We start from the raw sequence: 17,961 nt of genomic DNA, 5'->3' as shown, positions 1-17,961 counted from the left end.
AGGCCAAACAATAAAAATATCAGATGATTCCTCTAAGCCTGTGTGTACACTAATATTCCTATTAGGCTACAAAACACCCTATTAAGCATGGAAGGACTATTGCACTAATGCCCCTTATAAAACCAGCCTGAGTTTTAGTACTCAGAAAGCTGCTTATCTGATCCTTCGGACTAAGAAGACTCAAATGCCTTTCAATTATTAAAAAGGCTGAATTATGTCTCAGTCTGAACTTGGAAGTCAGAGGAGCCACAGACCTCTCAAGGAAGTAAAGTCCTTTAAACCCAAGCCCAACTTTTCAGGAAGACCATCCGACTTCAGGAGGGATCCCTTATTTGTTTGTTTGCTTGTCTGTTTTCAACTGAACTTACTTCCAAGTGCTTTGCATTAACACGCTTCACGGGCTTCAGCTTTCCAGTCCTTCAAAGAAAGTCCCAGCCTCAAGGACTGTGCCGTCCCGTGTGATAACGGAGGGACGTGCAGGGAAGGACTCAGTGCCCAGTCCTCTGCGTGCAGGTCAGTCCCACTCCCTCCCAGCAGCATGCCACCAACCAACCTTTTATAAGGGATGTTGTTTTCACCTGAAAATTTGGAGAGCAGGAAGCTCAATCTGTTTATTTAGTACAACCTAACAAAGCGAGAGGTTTTAGCATCAAAGGCAATCGTTTCACTTAGGAGGTGCTAAAGCTTTGAAAATGGAGTTTTCCTTTGTCAAACACCAGCCCTGGGTGAAAGCCTAGGTCCCGAGGGTTGAAGGATGATAGGGAAATACAGCAGACCTACAAGGATACTGGATATATTTTCTATTTGCAGATTTATGTGCCTGTCCTGGCATGTGTTTTTTGTCATGCATACAGCAGGAGCACTGTATTTGACACTCTAAATCAAGGAATAAAGGACTCAAACAGTCGAGGAGACTAAATTGAATCGAATTGATTTGTTTATCCTGCAAATCAGCATCTGCTCAGACCTATTTCTTTCCACTCTGAAGTTGTCATAGCGGAATATTTTGCCTTCTGCTCAGTCTAATCATAGGCACACGAGCCAAAAGCTCTTAATTTTGCTCACAGCCGTCCACAGGAGCTTTGCTGCTGCACTGAGAGTGGGCAGGGTTAAATCAAGCTGTGTTTAAAAGGCTCATTTTCAGGAAGGTTTTTCCCAAGGAAGTTGTGCGTTGGGACCTTTCTAAGGTGATGTTTTTACACGGAATTCTTTGTATAGCTGCTTTTCGGCACTGAGGAAAATCATCACAAAAGAAGACACCCGATCCCAAAGGATCAGATCTGCCCAGGCTGGGCTGGAGGAAATGCGCTCGGTGGCACGTAGTGCTGTCATTGTCACCCTGCAGTGCCCAGGAGCAGCCGGACCTGTGCCACAGCACAAATGAAGCATCCCCCACCACAGAGGGCCCCAGAAGGGCTCCTAACTCCATAAATAACCATCAAGAAAGCCTTTCCTTCCTCCTCATGTGGAAGCGTGGCTCAAGAAAGCCTTTCCTTCCTCCTCATGTGGAAGTGCGGCTCCTGCAGGATGGAGGTACACAGGCTGGGGCAACCGTGGGGCTGGTGGCTCCACCAAGCCCAGGATAGAGATGCTGCGAGGCCAGCGGCATCAGCCTGGGGAGCCTGAGCCTGGTGCAGGCTTGTCCACACACCTTCGACTGTGGCATGTATATGACCTTAGCAACCATGATCATTAGGCTGCATTTCTCAAATTACATCCTTTTCCTGACACCCCCATGAGAAGTCCAGGTGTCCCACACTGTAATGGTAAAGGACGGTGGCTAAATTCTTACAGGTTTCATAAATTTTCTCGGAAATATGTGGCATCCCCACTTCAAGAACTCTCCAAAAGCAGAGGGAAATTTTCAGCCGCTTGCTGTCCTGATAGAAATGATACGGCTTTATTTGCAGCCTCAGGGCCAAACCAGGTTGGGTGCAAATAAATACAGCTCCACTGTTGTCAGAGAAGGATCTATGTTTACTTGCACTACACAGGAAGATAGCATCGCTTTTCTTTGCCTTGATTGTTTTGGCACAGCTCCTGAAGCGACATGTCCAGCCTATAAGGAACTGTCAACACCGAACTCCAGATCTGCTGTTGAAGAAAAGGAGCACTCACAAGGTTTCCATAACTTCTGACCATGGAGCTGATGAGAAAAAGGACACAGGGAGGGAAACGTGCAGGGGGAATTGCTTTTCCCTCCCTTCAGAGCCATACCCGTCTCTGAGCTCCTATCAGGACCTTTTTGTGGTCAAGAAAGTGTCTCCATCATCCATCAGTGGCTGCCCCCCACCCGTGAGGGCCTGCCCTGCGGCTCCTTGAGATGTTGTCTGCCTGCCTTACCACCCTACTGATGCTGCTGCTTATCAGCAGCCCTGGCTTGAGGCTACCCCAGTAATTGTTGGTCTCAATGCGTGGCCATTATTTCCTCTGTAGAGTTGCAGAGTTGGGTATAACAACAAGCTATTCCCAGCGTTTGATATTCACAGCTGTGGGTTGCAAACTAATTAACTCCCCTATCTAAAGTCATCTTCAGCACACCAACTAGGTCTTCTTTGAGCAAGGCTCATTTTAAAAAGAGCATCTCGTTAGCAGTATCGGGCCTCATACATTTAGGGTTTTCTCGGAGAGGCTTGGGGAGATGAAGAGGTTTTGCCCTTAAGTCACAATCTTCAGATTTAAGTGATTTTCTCTCCATTAGAAGTATGCCCTGGAAAACACATCTGCTGAAAGCAATCCCTGTGCATAGGTCTGTATTGGCGTACACACAGGAGGGGTCAGGATGGTTGTTTAACTTCCCTCCATGGATAGGTTTGGTTGCCTACAGCACCTTCCTTACCTGGTGCCTCTGGAACCTCGGTCAGAGTGGTTGCCTCAGACATCCCGTGGATCTCACCCCTGGTTATGATATATTGGACCAGAACTTTAGGTTTAATACTGCCATTGAGTTTAATAGTGCCATTTAAAAATATACAGTATTAAAAGAAAAGCTGCTATGAATATCAGCCCACCGATTCACATGAGCAGCTCAGTTGGAAGTTCATCTTGGAGAAGCAAAAGCACCTCAGTGAGAGCAAATGTGGAAGTGGTCCAGATGTTCCCTGCAAAATGTGGAACAAACAGCTGGGGGGAAGTTAGTGCTGGGGTTAGTTATTGTGATGCTGACTAGCAAATGGGCACAAGAGACCTGGGACAAACGGACATGGTAACCATCCTTATTCCTCCAAACACTGCAAAATGTCTGCCTTTCTCTGAAGGGTACCTGGCTGGTCTCTTCAGCTGGATTTTAGGTTCTCATGAACAATGAAACAGGGTGTGAGGTAGAGCAGGAATGTGCCTGGTGAAACCTTGACCTGCACAAGTCAATCCAGTAGTTTTGGTAGGGGCAGGATTTGACCCTGCCACCTGCCCTGTGACTGTAATCCTGTGTAAAGAGTGTGGCAGCGACTGGATGTAACTGCTATATCCCAAACATCTGCAGGGGCTTCTCTGCCAGTGGAACAGGCTTTCTCCAAGCTGTAAGGCTTGGAAAATGAAGGCAGCACTTAAGCAATATCCTCTCCCAGAGTCCGAACAGGAATTTGGAGCACTTAAATAGTCCATCCCCAAAGAATCTTTTCCAGGTCTGACCCTGCTCCTGGTGCATGCTGAGACAGGACTATGCGAATTCGTAATCAGTGCTGTAGACATGATTTAAGACCCTATAATATGTATCTCACTATCACATCACAGTGCTTTGAAAGGAGGAGCTCGAAGTATTGTATTTTCATGCATATAGCCTGCATCTCAGATAACTCGCACCACTGTAAAAGAACTGTCCTCTGCAAACAAGTACTTAGCTAATCTGCATCCTCAGATAACCCAGAGGTCATCTCAGAGTATCAGTTATGAGTGTGAAATCATGGGTATAGGGTGGCAAGCAGCAGTCCCTTCCTTCTTCTAAGCCTCAACCATTCGTTCCTGCTCCCACCAGCTTCCCACAAGAAGACGAGTTTTCTGCAGTCCCCGTCTCCCTCCCAGTGTGCAGCCTCTGTGACAGATGGGACAATAGGGCCTCCAGCATGTCATGCTGCTCACATCTACCCTCTGGTTCGGTTTGTTTCTACATGTAACTCTTGGTGCTGGCACCGAGCATGGACCGCTCCACGAGCTCCAGGGGATGGTCAGCATGGTGGCAGCCTGCGGCCACTGGGAGCTGTCGTGAGGAGGATGGAAAGATGGGGGGAAGTCACAGGTTTGGCCCCAAAACTGCTGAAAACCAAAATAATTCTATCTGTATTGCGTGGGTTGCCCTCTCAGAGGCAGCTCCATCCAGATGATACTTCTGTGTCTTGATTTCTTATTCTCAAATCGAGTGCAAACTGTAAAGCCTCCCTGATGCATATTTCCACTCCAGCCTACAGAAGCTTGGCAGACGAGCTGAGAATTTACAGCGATGCTCGCTGCAGCCAAGAGCCTAAAATTAGACTTTTAATGCCACAGCCAGCACCCAAGAGGTGACCTGATTTTCAGAAGTGGGGGAAAATTTCAAAGCCTGGTCCAAAGCTTGATACTCCATGGAAGCGGGCTGAGCCTGCAGCAGCTCTGAATCAGCTGCTTAAACCTTATTTTGCACTGCTTGGGCACTTGTGCAACATGGCAAGACACCACACACGAAAAACCCAACTGCCCTCTCATTAGGGGACTTACCTGCAGAGGTGTTTCATCTGTGGCAAATTTATTGGCCTACCTTGCCTCCTCCAAGCTCTTCTCACTTGCAAAAGTGTCCGATTATCCCTTTCAAGTTCTGCAGTTGAGCAACTTTGCACATGCATTTATTCAGCTGATGAGATAACGGCATAATGTATTTGCAAACATCAGCTCACGGGCACAGAAATTTGCCAGGCTACAGTGTTTATTTAAAAGCATAAATATATTTCATGGTTTTAAAATGAGCCAAAGAAATAACTCACTTCCCATCCGGCAGCAGCAATGCTGCTGGGTGTACACAAGGCCAGCCAGCTTCAGCAAGCCAGTGGCACATAAACCCTTTTTAATAACGAAACCTTTGAGTGTATCAACCCCTTTGCACATGCTGCACCTTAGGGCCTGTGTTCGGTTTTGACCAACGTCATCAAATGCATTACAGCCTCATTGCAGGGTTTGTTAGAAAGGTCTTTGAAAGCAGATGGGATTGTGAAACGCACTTACTACACCTAATGCATTGCAAATAGCAGTGAAAAAGCTGACAGCAGGCTGGAATGCTGAGAAAATTTCTTTGATAAACTAAAGTGTTTAAAATAAACTTTAATGTTTTTAACCCATGTCGGGAAGCTGAAGCAAGAAGCAGTCTTTCTAGAGTAAATGATTTCAGCTTCAAGTCCCTGTAGAATTTAAAAAACAATACCACAGGGAGCAAGAATTAATCTGTGAAAATTAGAGATGTATGAGCCATCATAGAAGAAAATAAACACAGACTGGGCATCCCCTAAAACTTGTTCTGGTTTTATTATTTTCTTTCGCAGAGGAATACGAGCATCCCAGCTGGCGCCGTGTGCCCTAGCGTGAGAAGGAGGATGGAGGATGCAGAGGGTGGAAGCACGCCGTCCCTGGCAGCGCTGTCCTTTGGGCAGTGGAGAGCTCACCAAACGCCTGTGCCAGGCAGCACCGAAGGGCCATCACCCGTGCTGGGGCTGAGCCAGGCCCCTTCCAGGCAATGTGTTTTAGAAGACATCTCATTAGATTTTCATGACAAAGCCACTCCATGCCTTTGGTAGCTCCTATATTGCCACATGGAGATGGCGTCCCATGGTTCAGTCTCTGAAACTGAGCGGACACAACATGTTCAACACCAGGCAAAGGCAGTGGAGAAGGGGCGGGCCCTGTGATCACATAACATTGTCTATTAAAGCTGTGAAACAAGGAATCAGCACTTGCTGGAATAAAGCTGGCAGAGAGTCGCTAAGTCTCTCGCCCCCATGTCATCCCAAGCATGGGGACATGGGGGTTATCTTTGCACCACTACACACTGGGAGGAGCAACAGTGACAATCTTCTACAGGCAAATGTCCCCAGAGCCACCAAAATACACAGAATCTAAATGATTCTATGATTCTTTGACTTATCATTAAGGTTGCCTAGAGTCACGGGTTGGATTGCAAAGATCCTTGTGGGCCCCTTCCAAACCAGGATATTCCATGATTATGAGATTGCCATTGGCAGACAGATGATAATAAAACCACAATATAGCGCCATGCAACTTCCTATGAAGAAAATTACCTCTAGCCCAGTGTCAACAAGTACACCAGGGCAGATGGGAGTCGCTGAGCTGAGGTGGCACCGCAGGGCTGGGCTGGTTGCCGGCCATGCCTGTGATACGCTCTGTGGCATGGGACACCACAGGGGACACATCACAATTTGGAGGGGTGGCTATAAAGGGCAGCAGCAGCAGCGCTGCCCCAGTACGGCCTGGGCTAGCGGTGAGTGGGCTGGCGGGGGGAGGCTGGGCTGGACCAGGGCCGGGGCAGAAACGCCGGCCCCCGCGGGGTGGGTTCTCACCCAGCATCGAGGGCCCAGCCACTGGCCCCTGGGCTGGGCACAGGCCTTGCTGCCTCCCCGCTGCCTCGTCCCCTCCCCTGCCTGCCCCCATCTTCCTCCGGCTCCCATCCCCATTCCCCCTGACGCCAGCTCCCTCCCTCCCTCCCAGCCCCACTGAACCCCTTCTCTCCCTACTCCTACAGGCTATGGCTGCAATAAGGGTCCTCACCTTGCTTGTGCTAAGCATCTTCCAGCTCCTGCCGATGGTCGGCGATGAGCAGGATGATGGCAAGCATGAGCGCGTGCAGCAGCGTGTGGAGCAGCTGAGCCTGGAGATGACTCGACTGCTGCAGGAGCATGAGTGGAGCAGCTTTGGGAAGCCCTGGTCTTTGCTGCCTTGCAGCAGTGGCAGTTCTGGGCGATTGCTGGAGTCCCAGGCCTGCTCTTCAGGCTCTGCTGGTGGCTCCGGAAAAGGAGCCAACGGCCAGAGATCAGCCATGAAGAGGAGAGCTCCAGCAGCAGCACAGAGCTGGAGGAGGAAGCGTGTGAAGGAGGAGATTCTGATGAAGAGGGGCGTCTGGTCAGGGATTATGCAAAGCGCATCCAATTGTCAGTGAAGAGCATGGCCTACAGGAGACAGGTGGTGGAAGAGCTGGCGAGCGACCTCCTCACTGTCTTACAAGAACGCTTGTCAAATAGTTTCTTCCCGGCGCTGCAGCCAGCCATCGGGGTGGGCAGCGCCTTTGAAGGTTGGAGTCCCGCTGGGCATGATGCTGTCTACCGCCTGCTTGTGCCCATGAAGCCCCCCCGGGGCCACACCTTCCACCTGGAGCTGGGCGCTGCGGGGGAGATGCCGGCAAAGAACTGCGTCCGCGTGGAGCTGGAGTGCACCTGCACCAGGGACCAAGGCATGGAGAATGTGCTGTGCTTCCTCCACCAACCCGAGGAGGGGCTAGGCAGAAATCAGGTTTCGAGCCTCCTAGGCATCCTCTGCACCGGCTCCTACCTAGATATCGAGAAGATTGCCCGCTGGTTCCAGAAGTTGGTGAGGTCAGCCTGGCGGGAGATGCCTCAGTCGCGTCTCTACACTATGAAGGTGCTGCCTTCCAGCCGCTCCTGCAAGCTGCAGCTGACAAACGCCTCCGGGAGATCCCTCTTCATTGAGATGATGTTTGGGGTGCAGCGAGGCGACTCGGACATCTTCCTGAGCAGCCAGACTGCAGAAGCCGCCTTCACCCTAAGCACCACGTGGGCAGAGACCTATGATGTGGCAGAGGCAAAGTTCTTCAGGCATGTGGCCAGGCAGGCCCCGCGTGACACCTCCCACCTCAAATGCCTGCAGCTCTGCGCTGGTAGCCTGGTGGGCACAGGCTTTTCCTCTGATGTCTTGAAAACGGTTGTGATGCGCCTCCTGAACACCATACCCCCGTCAAGCTGGAGAAGGAGGGAATTCCTGATGCGGCTGCAGGATATCATGTGGTACCTGCACGGCTGCTTGGAGGAAAAACGCCTGCACCACTTCTTCTTTGGTAATGAGAACATGCCTGAGGACATCGTCTTGCCCGCAGCCTTCCAAGCGGCTGAGCCAATCAACCTCTTCCAGTGCCTGCTGCAGGATCAAGCTGCCCACGCCAAGGCACTGCATGACTTTGAGGAAGTGCAAGGTCGGCTCACAAGACTGGTCTTCTGCGGAGACTGAAAGAGGTCTTCCCGGACAGAGCTGTGTTTGTGTCCCCTTGACTGCCCGTGCATCTTTGAAGAGCGTCCCTTCCTTCTAGGGCTCTACTTTGCGCAAAGTTGACAATAAAGAGTGTGTTTGAACAAAAGCTGCATCTCTGAGTGAGTGCGCATCAGTTTTTTGGGGAATGCGGGCACAGGGGGCTGAGTGCTGATGTGGTGGGCTCTGGTTTCACTGATTCTCTAGCTACGGCTCCCCATCCTGCCTGTGCTCCTGCACTGGGGCAATGGGAATAATTTGTCACCCTCCACAGCTGGGCACATTGCCTGTGTGGCTCCGCAGGGAGGGAGCCTGACGTGGCTTCCTTGGGGGCCATACACAAAGCAAGCCCTGGGAGCGCCATAGCATTGCCCTTGGGTGACCCCAGCGAGGTGGGAATGACGCCGGCCGAGTGGGGAGCCCTTTGCACGGGGGACGAGTGCCACGACGGCAGAGCGGGGCTCTGGCGGCTCTGGCTCCTGTACCAGCATGAGACTCATGCTCCACACCCTCTCGTCACCTCAAGCTTGGGTTCCCACCACTTTAACACGGGAGACTTAACACGTGCAGCAAGGTTAAAGAAAGCTTTTGAGATGCCTCCAATTCCAGGCATGCACTGGCGCAGTCCGTGCCACGTTTCTGAGAAGCAGTGGCCTGGCAGCAGCCATGGCGGCAGGAGAGCTGCACTCATCCCTGTCTTTGGGACACCTCTAGTGGAAATCCAAGGATGGTCTATGGGAGAAGATTTGGAAGATCTTCGATAGTTATCACGTCAAAAGAACTGCCCGTGTCTGAGTGCTAAAGAAGCCCAACGGGTGCCTGGTGCCCATCAGCCCAAGGGACGTGGCTTTTCCGGGCTCTGCGAGGGCCGTGCTGTTTTAAAACCAACTCTTGCCTTTTATCACAGCAGACCTAGTTGGGGCCAGCTCTGCTGTCTGTCTCTCCTGGCCCCGCGCTCTGAGCTTCTCCTCCGAGCCCAATCTGAGAGCAAAATGCCAGCTCCTCTCAGAAGCACCGCCCCAGGGTGTAGCGAGAGGTGCAGCGAGTCACTGAGTGTCTGCCCAAGCCATCGCTGCCCGTGGTACACTGCTGATGTGCCTTCTGGAGAAGTGGACACCTTCACAGCTGCCTTGGATCAACGAGCCACCCGAACTAGCACTCTGCGCTGTCACTGTGAAGCTTCATGCTGGAACTCAGTCGCGTTGGGGGCAAGATGTCCTGCAGACGGGGTTCGGCCACTGAAAGCCTGCCACAGCCCTTGACATACTGCTTCACAAGGGTCTCTGCACAGTTCCCTCTGCTGCCAGGAGATCTCAGGCTTGCAAGACAGCTCTGGGGGGTGTCTGAGGGCGTTTCTGTGCCCCTGACACCCTTGGGCTGTGTGTGGGAGGGACTGGCAGGTCGGCAGGTCCTGAGGCAGTTGGGGGGTGCTGGCTGTCCCCGCGGCCCCTTCCAACCATGGGATGGGTTTGGAAACCTTCACAACTGGCCTGTGCCAAGCCAGGAGAGAGGCTGGGATGCAAAGTACAGAAATTCAAGAGTAACGCTTTATTCATGCGCATGAGGTGTCCCGTTCAAATTGGCGCACCCTGAATGCGGTTTTACATGAGGTTCTTCTACCTCTCTCTACCATTCAGGTACAACATGATGTGGCCAATCCCTACTTAACACACGCATACTACAATTTTCAAAGCAGCTCTGATTCTGTGGCGTCGCCATCCATCTGCTTCTGTCTTGATCTGCACGACCCTGGGCTTGGTCTGGCTACAGCTCCTTCTCTCTGGTGCCAGGCAAGGGGAGGGTTTCACAGAGGTGGTAGAGGGGCTAGGATGCAGACATGATAGTCCGGGATTGGGGAATTCAGGGCATGGGAGTAACGGACAGGATTCAGGAAAAGTCAAGCCGGCAGAGTTGAGCCACCCACCCGCATTAGAACCTGTGCCACTAGGAAAGCACGCAAGGTATTAGCAATTGGAGATTCCTTACTGGGAGGCGCTGAAGCAGCTCTTTGCCGTCCAGACAATTTCTCCAGAGAAGTTTGCTGCCCACCAGGAGCTCACACTCGGGACGTCACTGAGAGGCTGCCAAGACCTGAACCCTGCAGGTTATCACCCACTCCTACTACACGATGTAGGGTCTGACGACACTGTGACGAGGCAACTTAGAACCATCCAGAGAGACTGTATGTTCCTTGGAGCAATGTTCAAAGGATGAGGAGCAGAGGTGGTGTTCTCCTCTCTCCTCCCAGTCAGAGGAAGGGGTTCAGGAAGGAGGAGGCAAATTGAACAGGTGAATGCCTGGCTGCACAGCTGCTGCTCAAGCTTCTGTGATTGTGGATCACAGAAAAAGCTGCTGGCTCCTGTGATCGTGGATCAATGTTGGAGAAGCTGGATCTGTTGGGAGCTGATGGCATTCCCCTGACCTCATACTGCAGGGAAAAAGACGGGAGAATGGGCGACACAGAAAGGAAAGGGAAATGCCCGCGCAGCAGCCCTCTGCCAACAGCGGCAGCGTGCTCCTCGCAATGGTCTCCCCAGCACACCAGCCAGTGAAGACCGTGGCGGCTGCAAAGATGATTTTTGCACTGCTTTCCCTTCACACTGTCATGACTGTGGTGGTGATTTGACAAGGGCCAGGAAACTCCCTGGCAGCTCTGGCTGGGCAGGGACCAAGTGAGAGGAACCGCTGAGGTGTTTCCACGTGTTCACCGGGATCAAGGCAAAGCATCTGCCCATCCCAGACACTCCTTGGGGAGTTGGTGCCACAGAACAGAACGTGCTGGACATGGAGAAGCTGGAGAAGCATGGAGAAGCTGCAACCCCCAAAGAGGGAGTTGCTCGTTGGGAAATCTCCACCCGCACCCCCAACATCACCCTTGGGAAATGGCTCCTTGGAAGCAGTGTCCTCTTGCCGTGGCACAGTTGGAACAGAGGTCCTGCTATCGACAGGCCCAATCCCTCCACCAGGATATGCACCACCACCTACCCATCAGTGTCATGAAGGCACCGAGAGCACACCCACCATCGCAAGCTCAGAGGCCAGCACCAAGGCAGCCGATTCCATCACTCAGGATGGGATCTCAAGGAGCAAGTAAAGCATCCACAGGCCACAATGCCCCTTTTTATGTTTGCTAAGGGTTTGGGGCTGCTTCTGTGATGGTGTGGTCCCCGCCAGGCACCATCATGACCTTTATAGCCCATAACCCTGCCCAAGCAATAACCACCTGTGGTGGTCACAATGGGTGCATCTGGTCATGATGGTGGCATCCGGGGCTCCAAGGTGGTTTTGGGGAGTCAGATAAAAACACAATAGCCAAGGACCAACTTAAGCAATGCTGGTACTCTGGTCAATATGCAAATAGGGCTACAGGGCAACCATCTTACCCCCATAAATAGTCAACCCCCCAAGAGCCTTTGTAATTCTCCTGCACGGCAGCATCTCCCCTTAAGTAGCAACGCCTCTCAAGATTACTTCTCGAGATGCAGAGATTCCTTGACACAACAGATCCTGGGTAAGTGACTAACAGCACGCTAAACTCTGAAATCTCAGCTAAGCGATACAAAGGATTGATTGGGAAGATACAGTCCTTTTGACATAAACCCTTGACCAGGGCTGGGACTGGATCCAGCTGCCCCTGGACTCCTCTCTGAGAAGGAGTTTGGAAAGCAAGAGGGTCCTCTCTGAACCTCCTGATTCCACGGGAGGCTCTCCCTCACAGTTCTGACTGACCCTGCCCTCCATGCAGTAAATGACCGATTGCACCTCGCCATCCAATCCTCTTAAAACACACTCACATTTACTACAAAAAGCTGTCACTGAGCCGGGGGGGTGCCCAAGGGCGGGGCTGGCTGCCGGCCTGTGATGCGCTCTGTCGCCTGGGACACCACAGGGGATGCGTCACAATGGGGGGCAGCTATAAAAGGCGCCAGCAGCAGCGCTGCCCCAGTACGGCCTGGGCTAGCGGTGAGTGGGCTGGCGGGGGCAGGCTGGGCTGGACCAGGGCCGGGGCAGAAACGCCGGCCCCCGCGGGGTGGGTTCTCACCCAGCATCAAGGGCCCAGCCACTGGCCCCTCTGCTGGGCACAGGCCTTACTCCTACAGGCTATGGCTGCAATAAGGGCCCTCGCCTTGCTTGTGCTAAGCATCTTCCGGCTCCTGCCGATGGTTGGCGATGAGCTGGACGAGGCCACGCGCGAGCATGTGCAGCAGCGTATGGAGCATCTGATGGCTCGGATGACTTGGCTGCTGCAGGAGCTGGAGCAGAGGAGCCTGGAGCAGAGGAGCCAGAAGCCAGCCTTTGCCTGGGGAGGCCTGGTCTTTGCTGCCTTGCAGCAGTGGCAGTTCTGGGCTATTGCTGGAGTCCCAGTCCTGCTCTTCAGGCTCTGCTGGTGGCACTGGAAAAGGAGGCGACAGCCAGAGATCGGCCATGAAGAGGAGAGCTCCAGCAGCAGCACAGAGCTGGAGGAGGATGAAAGTGAAGAAGAAGATGCTGATGATTATCAGAGGTGTCTGCTGAATTCTATCACAAAGCGCATCCGATTGTCAGTGAAGAGCATGGCCTACAGGAGACAGGTGGTGGAAGAGCTGGCGAGCGACCTCCTCACTGTCTTACAAGAACGCCTGTCAAATAGTTTCTTCCCGGCGCTGCAGCCAGCCATCGGGGTGGGCAGCGCCTTTGAAGGTTGGAGTCCCGCTGGGCATGATGCTGTCTACCGCCTGCTTGTGCCCATGAAGCCCCCCCGGGGCCACACCTTCCACCTGGAGCTGGGCGCTGCGGGGGAGATGCCGGCAAAGAACTGCGTCCGCGTGGAGCTGGAGTGCACCTGCACCAGGGACCAAGGCATGGAGAATGTGCTGTGCTTCCTCCACCAACCCGAGGAGGGGCTAGGCAGAAATCAGGTTTCGAGCCTCCTAGGCATCCTCTGCACTGGCTCCTACCTAGATGTTGAGAAAATTGCCCGCTGTTTTCAGAACATGGTGATCTCAGCCTGGCGGGAGATGCCTCAGTCACGTCTCTACACTATGAAGGTGCTGCCTTCCAGCCGCTCCTGCAAGCTGCAGCTGACAAACGCCTCCGGGAGATCCCTCTTCATTGAGATGATGTTTGGGGTGCAGCGAGGCGACTCAGACATCTTCCTGAGCAGCCAGACTGCAGAGGCCATCTTCACCCCAAGCACAATTTGGGCAGAGAGCTATGCTGTGGCCGAGGTGAAGTTCTTCAGGCATGTGGCCAGGCAGGCCCCGCGTGACACCTCCCACCTCAAATGCCTGCAGCTCTGCGCTGGTACCCTGGTGGGAACAGGCTTTTCCACCTATACCTTGAAGACAATTGTGATGCACCTCCTGAACACCATACCCTCGTCAAGCTGGAGAAGGAGGGAATTCCTGATGCGGCTGCAGGATATCATGTGGTACCTGCACGGCTGCTTGGAGGAAAAACGCCTGCACCACTTCTTCTTTGGTAATGAGAACATGCCTGAGGACATCGTCTTACCCCCAGACACCCAAACAGCTAAGCCTATCAACCTATTCCAGTACCTGGTGCATGATCCAACAGCCCACACCAAGGCACTGCGTGAGTTCAGTGTACTGCAAGATCAGCTCATAAGACTGGTCTTCTACAGACTTTGAAAGAGGTCTTCCCGGACAGAGCTGTGTTTGTGTCCCCTAAATGGCTTACGCCTCTTCAAAGAGAGTCCCTTCCTTCTGGGAGTTTTACCCTTTACAAAGATGACAGTATATCACTTGTTTAAAACATAAATACTGTGTCTGTGAGTGTCTGTGCATCCATTTTTTGGGGAACATGGGCATAGTGTTTTTGGGGAACACGAGCATAGCTGAGCTTTGCTCAGCTGCCCTAGAGTTGGGCAGCTTTTTGCTGAAGAGCTGATGTGGTGGGCGCTGGTTTCATGATTCATTGGGCTTTGGCTTCCTCAGTTGTGTGTTTAATCCCAGTAGTCAGCTTGGCATCACACAGCTGCTCCATCACCTAGAATCACAGAATCATAGAATTGTTAGGGTTGGAAGGGACCTTAAAGATCATCTAGTTCCAACCCCCCTGCCATGGGCAGGGACAACTCCCACTACATCAGGTTGCTCAGAGACCCATCCAGCCTGGCCTTAAAAACTTCCAGGGACAGGGCTTCCACCACCTCTCTGGGCAACCTGTTCCAGTGTCTCACCACCCTCATGGTGAAGAACTTCTTCCTAACGTCCAGTCTGAATCAACCCATCTCTAGGTTTAATCCATTCCCTCTAGTCCTACCACTACCCAACATCCTAAAAAGTCCCTCACCAGCTTTCTTGTAGGCCCCCTTAAGATACTGGTAGACCACTATAAGGTCTCCTCGGAGCCTTCTTTTCTCCAGATGGAACAACCCCAACTCTCTCCGTCTGTCCTCATAGGAGAGGTGCTCCAGCCCTCTGATCATCCTCGTGGCCCTTCTCTGGACATGTTCCAGTACGTCCATATCTCTCTTTTAATAGGGGCTCCAGAACTGGACGCAGTACTCCAGGTGGGGTCTCACGAGAGTGGAGCAGAGGGGGAGAATCCCCTCCCTCGACCTGCTGGACACGCTTCTCCTGATGCAGCCCAGGATACGATTGGCTTTCTGGGCTGCTAGTGCACACTGACAGCTCACGTTGAGCCTCTCGTCCACCAGCACCCCCAAGGCCTTTTCTTCAGGGCTGCTCTCAAGCCAGTCACCGCCCAGCCTATATCAGTGCTTGGGATTGCCCCGACCCAGATGGAGGACCTTGCACGTGGTCTTGTTGAACTTCATGAGGTTGGCACGGGCCCACCTCTCCAGCCTGTCAAGGTCCCTCTGGATGGCATCCCTTCCCTCCAGTGTGTCAGCCACCCCACACAGCTTGGTGTCATTGGTAAACTTGCTGAGGGTGTACTCTATGCCACTGTCCATGTCGTTGACAACACTTGCCCCCAGTGGGATCGTCAGGAGAATCTGAAGAGTAAATTTGGGAAAATTATGAGTTCAGCTAAGACAGTTTAATAGGCAAAAGGAGCTATACATCTAAGAAGTAAAGCAAAATAAATAATTCCTTCACTACTCCCCTGGTCTGCCGACCAGACCTGCCTTTTCAGGAAGCGTTCTGCCTCCCTGGAGCTCAGGTTTCCATGAAACTTCCTAGCCTTGTACAATCCTCAGATTATTATCATAGAACCATAGCATACCTCAAGTTGTAAGGGACCCATAAGTAACATCGAGCTCAACTCCCTACTCCTCACAGGACTACCTACCACTAAATCATATGATTAAGAATGTTGTCCAGATACTCTTTGAACTCTGACAGGCTTTGTGCTGTAACCACTTCCTTGCGGAGCCTATTCCAGTGACCAACCACCGTTTGTCTTAGGGAAGAACCCTTTCCTAATGTCCAGTCTGAACTTCCTCTGATGGAGCTTTATTCCATTTGTTCCTCCTATTGCTTGCATTTCTCCTGTCCATAGAGACAGAGTAGTGTTTGCAGCCCAAGGGACCAGGCAGTGGCCTCCCAAACCTCCTCCAGCAGAGACATCTGCTTCAGGGAAGTGGCAGTACACAGGGCAGCTGCTCCATGGATACGTGGCCAATGGATGTGCCGCGCTGGTGTGGACATGCCTGGAGAGTCAGGCCCATCGCACACCAGTCCTACCAAGCAGGCTGGAGGGGCAGCCAGCCCCATCCCTGGGCACTGGGATATCCCCTGTGCCAGCTGCCTGCGTCCTCTGGATCGTCCCTCCTGCCTTAGATGTTGGCATTAATGCGGAGCTGACAGGGCTTGTCCGGCCATTGCTGTTTCTTATCAATGCGATCGATCACTTGCCTTCTGAGATGAGAGCAGAACACATTACTCTCTCCCAGGAGCTTTTCTGCTTGTCCCCCTTCCTCTGATCCCGTCCCTCCTTCCTGGCTGTGCAGGTCCCATTTCTGCTCAAGGATTATGTCAGTCACACAGAATCACAGAATCACAGAATCTTAGTGGTTGGAAGGGACCTTTGAGATCATCGAGTCCAACCACATTAAAAAAAAAAAAAAAAAAAAAAAAACCAACACAAAAAAAAAGCACCCACCAACTAAACTCCACACCCACAACCCCACACACAACACCCCACCACAAACCAATAATCTTGGGCACTAGAGCATGCCCTGAAGAGCCATGTCTACACGTTTCTTAAATACCTCCAGGGATGGTGACTCCACCACCTCCCTGGGCAGGTTGTTCCAGTGCCTGACCACTCACATCCATCTCCGTTCGATGGTAGTCGAAGCAGAAGACTAAATAGCCAAACAAACACTATTGACAGTCCAGGAGAGCTAGGAAATGCTACCTCCTGCCCAGGCCATGTCATAGATCTGGGCTGGGACGGGGGTCTTTGAACTGACCCCGGATTTGAGGCTTTAATGCCCTGTACTGCCCCACATTCAAATCTCCTTGCACAGGCCTTGAACTGAGCAGAGGGTCAGATTTGTTAAGGCAGATTTGTAAAGGCCACTTGCTTACTTCTTTTTCCTGGAAATCTCCCAGCCAGCTGCTGCCATGGCCTTGTCTTGTTTGGCTAACGAGGTCTGATAGGATCACAGCCTGAGACAGTACAACTGCGGGCCAAAACGACTGGTGTCATCTGCTCCTCACTTGTAGGAACAACCCCGAGGACCCAGTGGTGACAGGTCTGTAGGGCCCCTCTTTGTGGTCCTCCTGTGTGCAGCACCCTCTCTGCAGAAAGGATGTTGCTGATACATATTCTAGGTCTCTGCTTTTAAAAACCACAAAATAACCTGCATTTGTCTCCAGGCTTTGGTAGATATGATTATGTAAAGCAGCTGCTTAACCCCTGAGGGCTCTGTGCTCTCCTTTTGTCTCAGAGTCTCAGGATATGCAAGCAAGATATAACCAAAATCTCACGGTGAAACAGCTCTGCTGGATTCAGGGACAGGGGACACACGACAGGAGTGCAGGACCCCCAGCTCCAGCCCCTTTTGTGACTTGATCTCTCTCTGCCATAACCCACTTTCCTACAGCAGCTGAGGCTTCGGTGCTTTGCTTTTTGCACATACCAACGCAACCCATCTGGGTATTAAATCCTACCTCAGGTCCAAGTCTTTAAAAATATATAACAATATGCACCATTTCTGAAAGTCTATTGGAACTGGAAATGGCCCTGGTGTTGGATTACAGAGATATTAGGGGATCAAATAATAATAATAAAAAAACTCGAATGAACCAGTTTAAGGTAATGACTGCTCCTTGGGTGGGCACTAAAGGCTGGGCCCCACGTGACAACGTCCCCCCCACCCTGCCCCATCCCGGCGTGTGCTGGTGGCCATGGCAATACCTACATTTGGAACCAGGGAGCCAATTGTGGGCCAAAAATGGCAGAGCATGGCATAAAAAAGAGGGTGTGATTTGGCCCCGCAGATGTATTTTTAGACTTTCTATTTCAGACTACTCATCTCTAGCATAACATCTGCTGGATCATTTTGTAGCTGTGATTGTTTACTGGTGACCGGCTGACACTGACACTGCACGGATTTGATAATAGTATTTTTTCTGTGTATCTGTAGCTACATGTTACTGGAAGGCAGTGGGGACGCGTAAAAGAGCTGTATTTAAACACCATGGCAAAGGGAATACATTTTTAAATCAATCATTTTCTTCCTACTTGTAGGATTGTCTAGTCTGTAGAAGACAAAAGAAGCAAGCTCTAGGCTAATGTTTGCTCTTCAGAGAT

At 51.9% G+C, this 17,961-nt stretch overlaps 1 protein-coding gene and 1 pseudogene across 1 annotated transcript; both read left to right on the top strand.

The window, feature by feature from the left end:
- The first annotated feature begins 6,778 nt into the window (after window positions 1–6,778).
- Window positions 6,779–8,214, top strand: LOC134515111 (inositol 1,4,5-trisphosphate receptor-interacting protein-like 1; annotated as a pseudogene).
- Window positions 8,215–12,335: 4,121 nt separating this feature from the next.
- On the top strand, window positions 12,336–13,862 carry LOC134514854 (inositol 1,4,5-trisphosphate receptor-interacting protein-like 1). Its single transcript, XM_063333171.1, has one exon. The coding sequence runs from the start codon at window positions 12,336–12,338 to the stop codon at window positions 13,860–13,862; it is 1,527 nt and encodes a 508-aa protein (XP_063189241.1).
- The last annotated feature ends 4,099 nt before the right edge of the window (window positions 13,863–17,961 follow it).

This window comes from Chroicocephalus ridibundus, chromosome 4 (genome assembly GCF_963924245.1).
Source record: "Chroicocephalus ridibundus chromosome 4, bChrRid1.1, whole genome shotgun sequence".
NCBI classification, from domain to species: Eukaryota; Metazoa; Chordata; class Aves; order Charadriiformes; family Laridae; genus Chroicocephalus; species Chroicocephalus ridibundus.
Note: the sequence above shows the minus strand (reverse complement) of the source record. Positions and strands in the feature narration are given on the sequence as shown.